This window comes from Crotalus tigris, unplaced genomic scaffold (assembly GCF_016545835.1).
Source record: "Crotalus tigris isolate CLP2741 ecotype Arizona unplaced genomic scaffold, ASM1654583v1 scf7180000019007.31208882:3723066, whole genome shotgun sequence".
Classification (NCBI taxonomy): domain Eukaryota; kingdom Metazoa; phylum Chordata; class Lepidosauria; order Squamata; family Viperidae; genus Crotalus; species Crotalus tigris.
The window spans coordinates 2,631,570-2,644,412 of NW_024097321.1; the positions used below are offsets into that span (position 1 = coordinate 2,631,570).

The following is a 12,843-nucleotide window of genomic DNA, read 5'->3' on the forward strand; positions in this document are numbered from 1 at the left end:
AAAACTGGGTGTATTGCTAAAGGAAGACACCTGTTCTTAGACTGCCTCATAGAAAGAGGCAATATCGAAAAATATAGTCAAAAGCCCTTCATAAAAAGATTAGGAGAATAGGTATATAAATTAGAAAATGAATAATAGCCATAGGAGATGAAAAGATGCTGACTAAATTGCTGCCTTATTACCGTAAGTTCTTTTCTCATGCATCACTTTTGTCACAACAAATTAGGTTTCTGATCTGCCTTATCTAGTTAAGTTTTTTTCTTTCTTTAAATAAAATAAGCAAAATAAATTTCTCCAGATAACAAGTTACGTGACACATTTCATATGTGTAAGATACATTTCCAGATGTCTGAAATGTAAAAGATCCAGTAATAAAAGAGCTGTAATTAATGAGCATATTTGCTGATCCAAAATATGTGAACTGGCTGAACCTTGCCTCCAAAAATATCACGCAAATATCAGCTTAACCCAGCCAATTGCTCTCCTAGTGCTGGTTGAATATCACAGGTGTCATCCAACATGTCTGGAGGACATCTATTTGAAGAAAGCTACCATAAGTCATAGAAGAGTGTTGCTAGTGCCTAAAAAAATATGGTGCCTATTTGGGAGCATATTTCAACATGAACTAGTTTCAGTAGCCTGTGGCTGATTTGATTGATTCTGCAGTTGATATTTCTTGATGTGTTTTCGTCCTTCCTGGTTTATTTTTCTCTCCGTGTTGCACTATTCCTCTTATAGGAGAAGAACACAGTCTGAGGCCCTGGGTGACATGCAGCTCCAAAACCCTAGGAAGTGGTTTTCGGAGGAATTCGTAAAATTGTTAATGAATTGAATCTTTTAATGTAGGAGAAGGGAGAAACTATTATATACTTGGAAGTCATCTTATTACCTATATTTAATTAAAACAAAAAAATAATAGTTCTTGTCATGGCCTCTCCTAGGTTCTTTTAGAGCATCTCCCCATGCAACTGAAAGGGAGAGATTGTCTGTGATTCAAAATAAATTCAGTCACAGGTGTTTGATTTAATGTTTCAGATAACAAATTGGATAGCTTGAAAATTAGCTTTATTATGTCAGTTACAATACGTGGTGTACTAAAGAATGGAAGTGTACGTTACTATAATAAAGAAACTCACAACCGGACAAGGATATTCAACTGTGCTAAGGTAAGCACAAGAAAATTTCTTTTTTTAAAAAAAAAAATGCTAAAGTAGATGTAAAATCATTTACCTGTTAGAGAAACTCATAAATTAATTATTCATGTATATGGGCAATCACAGATTCAACAAGTTGCCTTTCTAAGAGGAGTGATGGCAATATGTTTGGTAGAAATTCTAAAAAAAATATTATTAGCAATTTTATTCAGATGAGTTCTTTGTCAGTAACAATTTTAAAAAAATAAGAGGCTGTACCTAAACCGTGTGTGTTTTAGAACTATTCACACATTTCCAAATCAAAATGAAGTTAAGGCTATTATTAATCTACTAACCCAGTTTTCATATCCCAATTCACAGGATTGTGATGAAATTATTGTGGTTCATCTTGGTTATTTGAATTTCACTCGTTATAACATTGTTGTTACCTTTAACAAGTTTCCTGAGATCTACCACCTCAAGAGTTACAACTTCACGGTAAGTATAAATTGTAAAAGTAAGCAGAAAATATAAGTTCAGTTTTACACGGAAGTCTCTTTGTGTTGATTTTCTACAGGAAATCCTGAAGCAGTTGACAATAATTATAAAATCTTTCTAAATAAGTTACCAGGCAGAGAATTGCAAATATCTGTCTGGCATTGTTTTTAAGGAGCGGAAGAAATCCCCTTTTTTAAAAAACTGAATAGAAATAGATTACATACTAAACATGATTGCAGTTGACTTGATTCTGAATCTGATATGACTTACAGACATATGACTTGACATAAAAAAGACAAACTGTAAAGTGCTGATCTGAAAAAAAAAGTCTTGTGCTAAGTGTAATTACCAAAAAAAAAAAAAAAAGTAAATTGGAGACACTACTGGAGAGCATGGGGAGTGAAACTGGAGATTGCAAAGAGGAATTGAGAAAATTATTTTCTTATCTTTTTCTCTTCTGAAATATGATAAATTCTGATTGTTGCAATAAAACAGTTAATTAAAATATCTTGAGCAGTAAAGAGAATTGGGTAATCAGATAGATTAGCCTTGTCTAAATAATGATATATTTGCCTGACAGTGAAATGGACTGTAAAAAAGCATCAAGCAGATCATAGGAAAGAAAGAAGTCCAAGTACTACCAGTATAGTTAGAGGATTAAAAAAAAAAATTATCTAGGTACATTTCAGAATTTGGTAGAAAGCGAAAAGAGCCTCTAAGAATCTAATTCTTATTGGGGCCCATTCGGTATTATCAGGGCTTTTTTTCTCATAGAACGCCCAGAACAGAGTTCTGGCACCTTTTTTGGATGGAACCTTGTAGGGTAGGCAAGACGGGTTGTATGAAGTGTGTGAGTTCTGGCACCTTTTTTTTTTTTTTTTTCAAAAAAAGCACTGGGTATTATTATCTATTCTTTAATTTTATGAGCTGTATTTCTGAAGCTTAGTTTGAAATAGGATTGGAGGAATTAACAAATGGTGGTGAGTTCCCAAATGTTTGATGGGACTTCAGATTTTGGCTGTTGTTCAGGAGAAAATTCATTTGCCAGGGATTTGTAATCCACTGTATCTAAAGAACAGTAGACAAGTGAAGGGAAATTAATCCTGTCCACATGATTCAGATGTCCTCCAAATAACGTTTGCATTGTAATGTGTGGATTGACATCTTTCTGTGAAGAAAGCTCCACCTTATTGGTCCAGCGTAGCGGATTCTCTCTTGCTGAAGGGAGAATTAACTGTCTTTCTAGATGGTGACTCAGCAACTTCCTTGAGATCTGGAAGCCCAACTGGATTAATCTGTCCTGCCCAGGAACACTTTCCTGAACCGTCAGACCTATTTTTTCAGTTCAGTAAGACAACTACACCACATAACCAGGCCTCAATTCCAGAGGGCACTAACCTTATCATGCTTTAATGTACTTCCTATGGCAGTTCTTAAGGGAACATAGAAACAAATTCCACATGAACTTAGGTTATGCCCCTATGGAGGGGGCACAATTCTGGAAACTGAAGTCCAAAAGTCTTAAAATTGCCAAGTTTGGAGACACCTGCCAAGGACCATGCAATATTGTGTACTTTTTATAAGGATGCAAGAACCCATTTTCATCACTTCCCAGTTAATAAAATAACCAGGCAACTCCAATTACCAGACTGGAAAGATCCTACTTCTATGAATATGGCCCAACTTTATTATACTGTTTGTAAAATTAGGTATACTTCGATCACATCAATAAACTAATCACCAACTCTTTTATGTTATTTCATCTGCTATTATTTGTATTCTGATCAGTTACCATAATAAAGGTACACATGTATGTGCATTTGAAGGGCACTCAATGGGAAAAGAATATTGAGTGTGCAAAGTATTTTTATTCACAAAGTTTTTGGTTAATATTCTGACATCTTTTTTTTTCAGTGGAAAACTTATAACCCAGCTTTCTCCCAGGTGGAAATCTGGTTCCGATTTGTCTTTGTGGTTCTTACTTTTATAGTCACAGTGAGTATCAGCTTTTTGTTTAGTTTTTGATAAAATATTTTGGTATATTTGCCTGTCTTCAACAAATCAGTGTCTGTTTAGGTACACCTGCTGTTGGCTTAGTTCTCTTGCTTTGCTTTGCTATTTATTCTCCTTGATCCAAAAGATTAGAATTGCTTGATGCTGGAAGGTTTTTGTTAAACAATCTTGTGGGAAAATATTTCTTTATCGAGTGAGGGAGGCAAGAAAAATGATCAGAGTTGAAGATGAGACAGTATACATGCAATAAGAGAAGAAAATAATGTAATAGAAGAAATCTGTTACATCATGTGTGTCTTCTTCATAGGTGATGCAGCACATACACTTGAGCTGAGTTTCAGCTTAGTGATTGTTTTATGGTTACATTTGTGACATTCAGACACTACTGAATATTACAAACATCCCTTATTACTGGCCATGTTGGCTGCATCTCTTCATTATTGGTCTCTCCCATTATCTCCCATTATCCTTAGCAAGATGTAGCCATGAGATTTTATGATTAGTCATTGCTCTGCAATTAGGAATTCTGTTTTGGGTGTATAAGTCACTCATGCTGCACATACTCTCAAATTGCACCCCTTGTCTTATGCTGAACAGATACCACATAATTGTTATAATTCTTCTGCCTTTCTTTGCAGTGTCTTTTTGCTCACTCCCTGCGCAAGTTCTCCATGCGAGATTGGGGGATAGAGCAGAAGTGGATGTCAATCCTCCTCCCCCTGCTATTACTTTATAATGGTATTTATTCAAATCATATTTTGATATGATGGGATTTGGAGAGTTATCCTACTTTCACATGTGAGAGATTGATTGAAAATTAAAATTCCAATTAAAATCACTTGGAAACATTAGGCTTGGCCGATCAGCATAATCTGATGGCATTTTCAGATTTGATAAAAAATCTTTTGCATGGTTGTTCCCTCTGTTTAATACTAAAATAATTAAGAGTGTTTGAAGTAGCTGAAAAGGTTTAATATGTGGAACCAAGTTAACCTCTGCTATCACTCAACAGCAAAAAAGCTGATTAGTGAAATAGGCCAGCATCTTATTCTAATTAAAAAGAAGTGTTGAAAGATGGAGGGCTTGGCAAAGACCCATGTGTTCTAAAATATAATATTCAGGGAGCCTATGCTCAAATTGGTGATAGCCCCCCATTTCTGGGGTGCCTTCCCATTACAGTTTTGAATTTTTTTTTTAAAACATGACTTCTTAGAAAAACAAGAAAACTTGATCCATCAGAGTTGTAGTTGTTATCAATGTGGCTATCCTGTTATTTTTCATTTTCAGTATTATTGTACATTGCACAGTGTTTTTCTGCAAATGAGCAGAAGTAACAAATAACATATCAGTTTGAGTGGAGGTTGATGTCTTGCTTAAGAAGGAGTTGTAGAATTCAAGGTAGCTATTAAGAAGTTTCCAGTCTTTCTCCAGGCAAAAGTACGGCCTTTGGTGCATGATCATTTCTGTAAAAGGAACCAATAGCAATCATGCATCAGGCAAGTAGCCTTACGTATAACTTGAAACAGAGATGAGAATCTGACTACCTTACGTTCCTCTATTAGTCTTTTATTTGTGTCTGTGCCTTTGAGTCAGTGTTGACTCCTGGTGATTGGCGTGGACTAGGCCCTGCAGTTTTCTGGGCAAGTTTTTTTGAAAATGGTTTGCTACTGCCTCCTTTTTAGGCCTGAGAGAAAGTAACTGGCCCAAGGTTACCTAGCTGGCTTTGTACCTAAGTTAGGACTAGAACTCACACACTCCCAATTTCTAGCCTGATGTCTTAACCACTACACAAAATTGGTCTTCTTTGGTAGTCTTAATCTCCAATATTTGTTTCCATGCTTGGTGCCCACTAGACCAATTAGGGTGAATAGAAGGGGTTTTCTTTGTGTGTGAATGTATGTGTGTTCAGTTGTTAGCAGTGCCTTTGTCCAATTTTTGAAAATTCCTGCTCAGTTCCAGTTCCTGGCCATCTTCAGTTGAATTCTGTTGTAATAAGCTGGGATGGGAGAGAAAATCAGTTTCTTTACAAATCCAGCCCAAAGTTTAGCCAATGTTTTCTCAGTAAATTGCCTTTAGAATGCACATGTTTTAAATCCATAGCAAAGTATATTAGAAATACCATATAGAAATACTTAACACATGTATTACATTGTTTTCTTAGATTATTGTGATGGCACAGAGTTCAAATGTGTTGATCTATATTTTCCAACATACCTGTATTGTATGTTGTATTACCTGTATAGCCAATATACCAATATTGGCTAGGCTGGCTTGAGTGGATGTGGTTTAGCAACATCTAGGTCTTGTGTGCTGTAGAAAAGGCAGAATATTCTTGTGGGTAGTAACAATGATGTCTTCTGACTCTCTCCCTCTCCCATTCTGTTACAGACCCATTTTTCCCCCTCTCATTCCTAATCAACAGCTGGTTTCCTGGAATGCTAGATGACCTCTTTCAGTCTTTGTTCTTGTGTGCCTTGCTGCTGTTCTGGCTTTGTGTCTACCACGGGATCAGAGTACAGGTGAGGACTGACTTTGGACTGTGAGTAATGTTCTGAACTCTTCATTTCAAAATGATGCAATGGCTAAAAAAATTAAAGTAATTAGAGCTTTTTACAATTAATACAATAAAGAAGGATGGGATTAGGAAAGTGGAATGGATAAAGTGAACAGGATCATTCTTTCTGCAAAATGGTGGGAAACTCAGGAAAGAAATAGAGGAATTACTGAATTACATTGCGTGAAACTGAGCAATAAAATTTGCTGCTGCAGATTGTAGTAATAAGCAATCAATTTGGTTGCCTTTAAAAGGGAATTGTACATATTCTTGAACAATGTAAGTGAAGATTGCTGGAAAAGTTGGGTCTTTCATCTAGCACAGTTATTATGACAGGAATAAATAATATTTCAGTGTGGTTTATGCTCTGCGATAATCCCCTTTTTGTTAAACACATACAAAGTATAATTTTTATCTCTTCTACAAACTCTGCAAAGTAACTAGGCTATGAGATGGCGGTTGGTCTAGAAATATCTACTGATCTTCATGGCTGAACAAGGGTCCTCCTAATCCCAAATCCCAGCCAGTCATTAATCTTTTCTGTGAAACTTGCTTGTTTCACTTAGCAACATGTGGTACTTAATAGGTGTTGAATGCTAATGAAATGAACATTACTGCTGAACAGAATTCTATCCTTAGCTCCTTGTATATTGTCTCTGAGATACTGGGGCAATCTTCAGAATAAGTGTAATGAAAAATGATGGAGTAAGCAATGGAGGAAGAAGAGGAGGAAGATGAAAGCTTCTTTTGCTCAAGAGGAAATCCACTTACACAATTTTGGATTTAGCTCTATGTGGCCAGCAACCCAAAAAGAATTTCCATTATTCATTAGGTAACAAATGATATGCTTTCTTTTAGTGAAGGAAGGCCTTGAGAATCTTGGCTGTGTAAATCTGTTGTTTTCGTTCTGCCCTTGGTCAAATTAATTACATAGTTGATTACTTGCTGATTCCTTCTTCAGAACTCACACTGAAAAACTGTGTGTCATAAATGATAACATTTAGTTAGAACAAAGTTTCTATAAGAATATGAAGTACCATAGTCAGGTGGCTGACTTGTTACACTGATCACTGCTTTGGAAGTCCTTCTGAAGAAAATAACAAGTTTTACGATCCTGAATCTAAAAAATCATATTAAAAGAAAATAAGCATTGGAATGATTAGATGCTACACTTCTCTCCAAAAAGTATGCAACAATTTGCAGAATTTCTCTGCTCTGCAGAGGAACATCTGCAGCCATAAGTGAGATCTGCCAGATTTTGGAAACATTGGCAATGATTACTTGTGTTTTTCCAAAGAAACCGACACAGATTTGACAGCCATTCCTTAAAGAGTAATTAAACTTCAGTCTGATCTCTTCCTCTGCTATTAATAGGGAAAAAGAATTTTTAGGAGGTATATATTCTTCTTGCATTTAAAATCAATATAGAAGCAACAGAACTCTCGCTCTCTTTTAAATAAAAATATTTTCACAGAGTTTTAACTGATATTTGTAAAGCAAATCCAATATGGTTGTCATGTTTCTTTCTCTTTTCCATTTTATTTAGGGAGAAAGAAAATGCATGACCTTTTATTTTCCCAAATTCCTTATCGTTGGTCTCCTGTGGCTGGCTTCTGTTACGCTAGGCATATGGCAGACGTAAGTAATTTACTTCTTTTTATTTGTTAGACACCAATTATTCCTTTCCTAATTCAAAACAATTTACAAAATTCAGATTAGAAACAGCAATAATATTGGAATGAATACTAACATAACAATAAATGAAAAAGGGAGCTAAAATATTAATTTTGAAAAGGCCAGTAAGAGATCTTAGAAAATATTTTAAAAGTTCTGGAAGAATTAACAAGCCAACTATATCAAAATCATATCCTTTAGATTGTTACAGATAAATGTTTAGATTAATGATCATGGCATGTTTTGTTTTTTAGGGTCAATGAACTACATGATCCAACATACCAATATGAGACTGACACAAATAACTTTCAGGTATGTTAGCATAAAGCAGTTTTGAATTTGCATAGGAAATGATTTTGAAAATAGAGCTGTTTTTACCTGTCTATTTAACTGTGTAAAAATTTATGCTTACTCCACATCTAAAATTATTTGTATGTATTAGGGAGAACTATACCAGAGCTTAAACTTTGTTTATTTTCGAAGCTACTACTGCAAAAAAAGATTTTAAAAAATTGGTTTACTTTTCTGGCAGTGCATGCAATCTACTTTGAATATAGCAAAATTGAGCCATGTAAGCATTTCATTTATTTGGATCCTAAATTTTTGATTTATTCTTAAGATTTTTCCTTTTTATTTACCCCAGTAAGTTTTTGGTATCTCTAGTATATCTTTTGCTTTCCTTTTTTCTTTTTCTCTTATTTATTGCCAGTTGGGTGAGTTTTTAAGAATTGTGCACTTACTCCAGAAAACTGCTCAACTTTACAAAGGAATTGCTATTTTTTGCATCTTTTCTCTATTTTAAGGCTGTAGAGTCATTCCCAATAACTGAAAATAAAATTTAAAATGGTCAAGAAGTCACTGAAGCCCTTGGGGTGGGATTATTGTAATCTTACAAACTTTGGTGCTTTCCTGAATTTTCAATCATATAAAAATAAGGATAGTGTTCAATGCCTGATACAGCTGTCAACTCCTGGTATAATGCACAAATGTGGGAGAAAAGAAGTGTGGTGCTATCAAAATAATGTTAAAATGGTTTTTAAATGTATTTTGTAACAGGGGATGAAAATCTTCTTCGTTGTGGTGGCGACAGTCTACATTTTGTACCTTTTATTTCTAATAATCCGGGCGTGCTCGGAGCTTCGGAATATGCCCTATGTTGGTAAGCTCTATTCTTCACCTGTGATTTCTGATAATATATTGTTCTTCTAGAAAGATACTTCATTCTAGAAAGTTATTTATCAGATAACTCTTTGCTCTTCTTTTCTCAGATCTCAGGTTGAAATTCTTGACTGCGCTGACATTCATAGTGCTTATCATTAGGTGAGATATTATTCGTTTGAAGATATTATTCAGTTATACCTAAAAGTGTGCAAAATGTTCCATTTGGGAGGATGGACCATGTTTGAAACACAAATTACTTCCTGTTTTGGAAACTATATGTCTCTAAATTGACCCAACCCTTCCTTACCCATCCACTCCCACTCTTTAATGGCTGGGTCAACTTATTCTGTAAGGAAAATACAATCTCTTGACATTTATCAGACTAGAACTTTTTGCACATTCCTAATACTCTGTGTGAAATATGAAAGATGTTGTGCAAGATATTAGATGCACTTCATTGGATCAATCTCTCTTTTCTGACATAAGCAGATATAGTGGTACCTTGGTACTCAATTGCTTTGAAGCTCATTGAATTTGGTACTCAATGCATTTTGACATGAACATTTTGTCTTGTTGGTATTCCACACACAAGTTAGAACTTGTCAGTGTTGGCTACCTTGTGACTCACTGCATTATTCCTTACAAGGTACCGTTGTACTAGATAGTGCACTTCGGTAACATTTTCTTTTTAAGTGGTGGTATTGGTGGTAAAATAAAGAAACTCAATGAACAGAATTAAAACAATCTGTCTAGACATTCTTACTGTGCAAATTTTACACCACAGCAGTCAACCATTAATATTGTAGGGGTTTTTTTTGGTAAAAAATCCTATAAGATTAAACACAACCTTTTTCCTCCCCATAATCCCCATCAACTATTTCGATGTCTTATATAACTTATTCCTAATTTATTTGGGCGCTTGTATTATTCTTGCAGGCATATATTTGTAATTGGCCCATTTGCAACTTTCTGCACTTTACCTGGGAAATAGCTTCCTAATATTAATTTTAAAGATGGATTTTTATTTAATTGATCTTGGAATTAAAAATGTAGACTGAACTTTGATTTCATTTCTTTTCTTCTTGCAGCATTGCTACATTTTATTTGCGTTTTGGAGCACAGGTTCTTCAGGACAATTTTGTGGCTGAGCTTTCAACCCATTATCATAATTATATCCTTTTACTGTGACATCCTGCTCAAAGTTTCTATCAAATGGTAGGGCAATCGTAATTGAAAAGACTAATACACAAATAAGTAAGATAGGCTTTATAGTCCATTATGTAGTCTCTAAAAATCAACAGTGACTAACCATCCTTATTACTCTGAAGCCCACAGTTAATATTCTCCGGTTCCATGTATGTATCCCAAAGGTGCTATTCAAAAGGCAACTGGACTGTCTTGGTTTTTTTTTCCTTGAAGACATTTCACTTCTCATCCAAGAAGCTTCTTCAGTTCTGGCTGAATGGTGAGGAATGGTTTCTTCAGTTTTCACCCAGAACTAAGGAAGCTTCTTGAATGAGAGGTGAAATGTTTTTGAAGAAAAAAAACTCCAAGAAAGTCCAGTTGCCTTTTGAACAGCACGTTTGGGACAACCATGGCCTGGATGATTGAGAATCTCCATAGACTTTCCATGTATATAAATTTAGATTCTTGTGCAATGTGTCATTTGAGTCCCTAAAATAATATGAATATTGTTAAGTCTTCCTGATCATTTAGTTCTTATTTGATTTATGTGTTGAATACACTAATATTTCACCCTCAAAATATCTCACTGGCTCAAAGTTTAATTTTAAAAAATGTTTAAAATTCAGTATAAATTAAAGTTAAAAATTAAAGCATGTCAGATAAAAAGGTGGATATGCACAAAGATTAAAACCTAGCAACTCAGGATTGTTTGCTTGCTTGTCTGTTTTTTTATCATGGTGATGAAGATCTTCATACTGAAGGTTAGGGGAATTTCCAAGGTCAGGACTTCCAAAGGCTAGTTACAACTACAGGGAAGACCCTCTTTGGGCAACACAAACAAATGTAGCTTTAAATGCTGGTGGGATGTTGGCAAATTTCTGTAAAGCAGCAGCCCTCAACCTTTTGGGCAACAGGGACCGGTTCCATGGAGAGAGGTTTTTTCCACAGACTGGAGAGGATGTGGTTTCATGTGCTGCCTGCATCCCATGGATGGGGCGTCACTTGTTTGCGCGACTTGGTTTCTGGCATGTCACAGACTGGTGCCGGTCCACGGACCCAGAGTTGGGGATCCTGCTGTAAAAGATCTTAGGAAACAAATGTGTACAAATGTTTTTATGAGGTTGGCTTTTTACTCAGTGTTTTAATGTGTACTATAAATGCCGGCGTATAAGGCGACTTCCGCGAGCGCTGAAATCGGTGCCAAAGACGGGGGTCGTCTTATACGCCGAGTCGTCTTATACGCCAGAAATACTGGTAGTTTCCGGCGTATAAGACGACGTTCTAGGAATGCGGCCCAACGTTAAAGACGGGGGTCGTCTTATACTTCGGGTTGCCTTGTATGCCGGCATATACGGTAAATCACTGTTGGGTGAGGAATAGAAAATGGGGCTCGTTCAGCTTTTTGAATGGTTTTTTAGATCTTGATGATATGTTGAATTGTTTCATATGTAATGATATCCTTGACAGTTATCACCTGCAGAATTCTTATCATTCTATGGCTTATTAAATTTCTATCTATACACGTTAGCCTTTGTGTATTCACCATCAAAAAATGCCCTGTATGGTAAGTTAATTTCTGTTGCTTCTTTTGGCAAAATTCTGTTTTGTTTTTTGTTTGAAATACAGTTTGACTGACCTATGGATAAGCTATGAAGTTTAGTACCAAATGGTGCAGTGCATAGTAAAATTATATTCTTTGTGGGCATTCATGTTATATCAGGTATTATTTTTTTATTATACCTTCCAGAACTAAATTTGTTAGGCAATCTGAACTTGGCATAGTTTCCAGGTGTTTTGAGATTAAAAATGTGGGGGTAAAAATGAGCCTTTAAAAAAGTAGCACCATTCTTTGATAATAGAGCAAAATCTGAAACTATCCCTAAAATCTCAGTCCCAACATATGTAATGGGACCCTCCCCTCTCTACAGTAATCAACAAAAAGGTAAGATGCCCATTTCCCTTTACACCAAATGATTGCCTAATTCCAACCTATAACAATAAATAAATGAAAACTGAAGCAAAGAGAGGAGGATTTAATATTCACTCAGTTGGCACCAAAGAGTGACAAGGAAGAAGAGACCTGAATTAAATGGCTTTTATTAACATGACTGATCTTTGGGGAAGAGAGATGCATTTATTGATTATATTCAAAATGTCTTTCAGAATCTCAGTTGAAAGACAACCCAGCCTTTTCCATGTTGAATGATTCCGATGACGATGTTATCTATGGGTAAGTAAGACTTGCAATAATGTCATCAATCCCACTTTGTTTCTGTAGTGTTCTATAAAACGTATTGTCACTTTTTTGTCGAACCTCTCCATTTCCTACATTAAAAAACCTATCCTGTCCCGGAAGTTGTTTATGTAATAAAAACATGCTAAGGAAGTACTTCTGGAATGAATATGTGGCAAAGGTAGGCATAAATTGTTAAACTGCTGTTGTGCATGGGTTTTTTGCCCAAAAAGGAATAAAACTGTTATAAAAAGATGGCAAATCTACGAAGTTCACCAGGCAGCTAGTAAGCCAGTTGAATTATTATCTCCAAAATTTGATGAAAGCAAAGAACTGTATAAGGGAGAATAGTGATTTTCTTATTTAGATCTGTAAATGTAGCTTGTAAATAT

At 35.4% G+C, this 12,843-nt stretch overlaps 1 protein-coding gene across 5 annotated transcripts in view; it reads left to right on the plus strand.

Moving 5' to 3' along the window:
* Window positions 1–12,843, plus strand: part of TMEM181 (transmembrane protein 181) — a 30,009-nt gene that overhangs the window by 13,224 nt on the left and 3,942 nt on the right. For all 5 annotated transcript variants that reach the window (XM_039358261.1, XM_039358263.1, XM_039358264.1 and 2 more), the window contains exons 5-16: window positions 1,036–1,166; window positions 1,515–1,631; window positions 3,546–3,626; window positions 4,283–4,382; window positions 6,033–6,163; window positions 7,745–7,836; window positions 8,127–8,184; window positions 8,929–9,031; window positions 9,141–9,192; window positions 10,122–10,204; window positions 11,693–11,782; window positions 12,382–12,448. In XM_039358261.1, coding sequence (XP_039214195.1) covers window positions 1,036–1,166; window positions 1,515–1,631; window positions 3,546–3,626; window positions 4,283–4,382; window positions 6,033–6,163; window positions 7,745–7,836; window positions 8,127–8,184; window positions 8,929–9,031; window positions 9,141–9,192; window positions 10,122–10,204; window positions 11,693–11,782; window positions 12,382–12,448 — 1,105 coding nt within the window. The remainder of the gene's footprint in view (window positions 1–1,035; window positions 1,167–1,514; window positions 1,632–3,545; window positions 3,627–4,282; window positions 4,383–6,032; window positions 6,164–7,744; window positions 7,837–8,126; window positions 8,185–8,928; window positions 9,032–9,140; window positions 9,193–10,121; window positions 10,205–11,692; window positions 11,783–12,381; window positions 12,449–12,843) is intronic.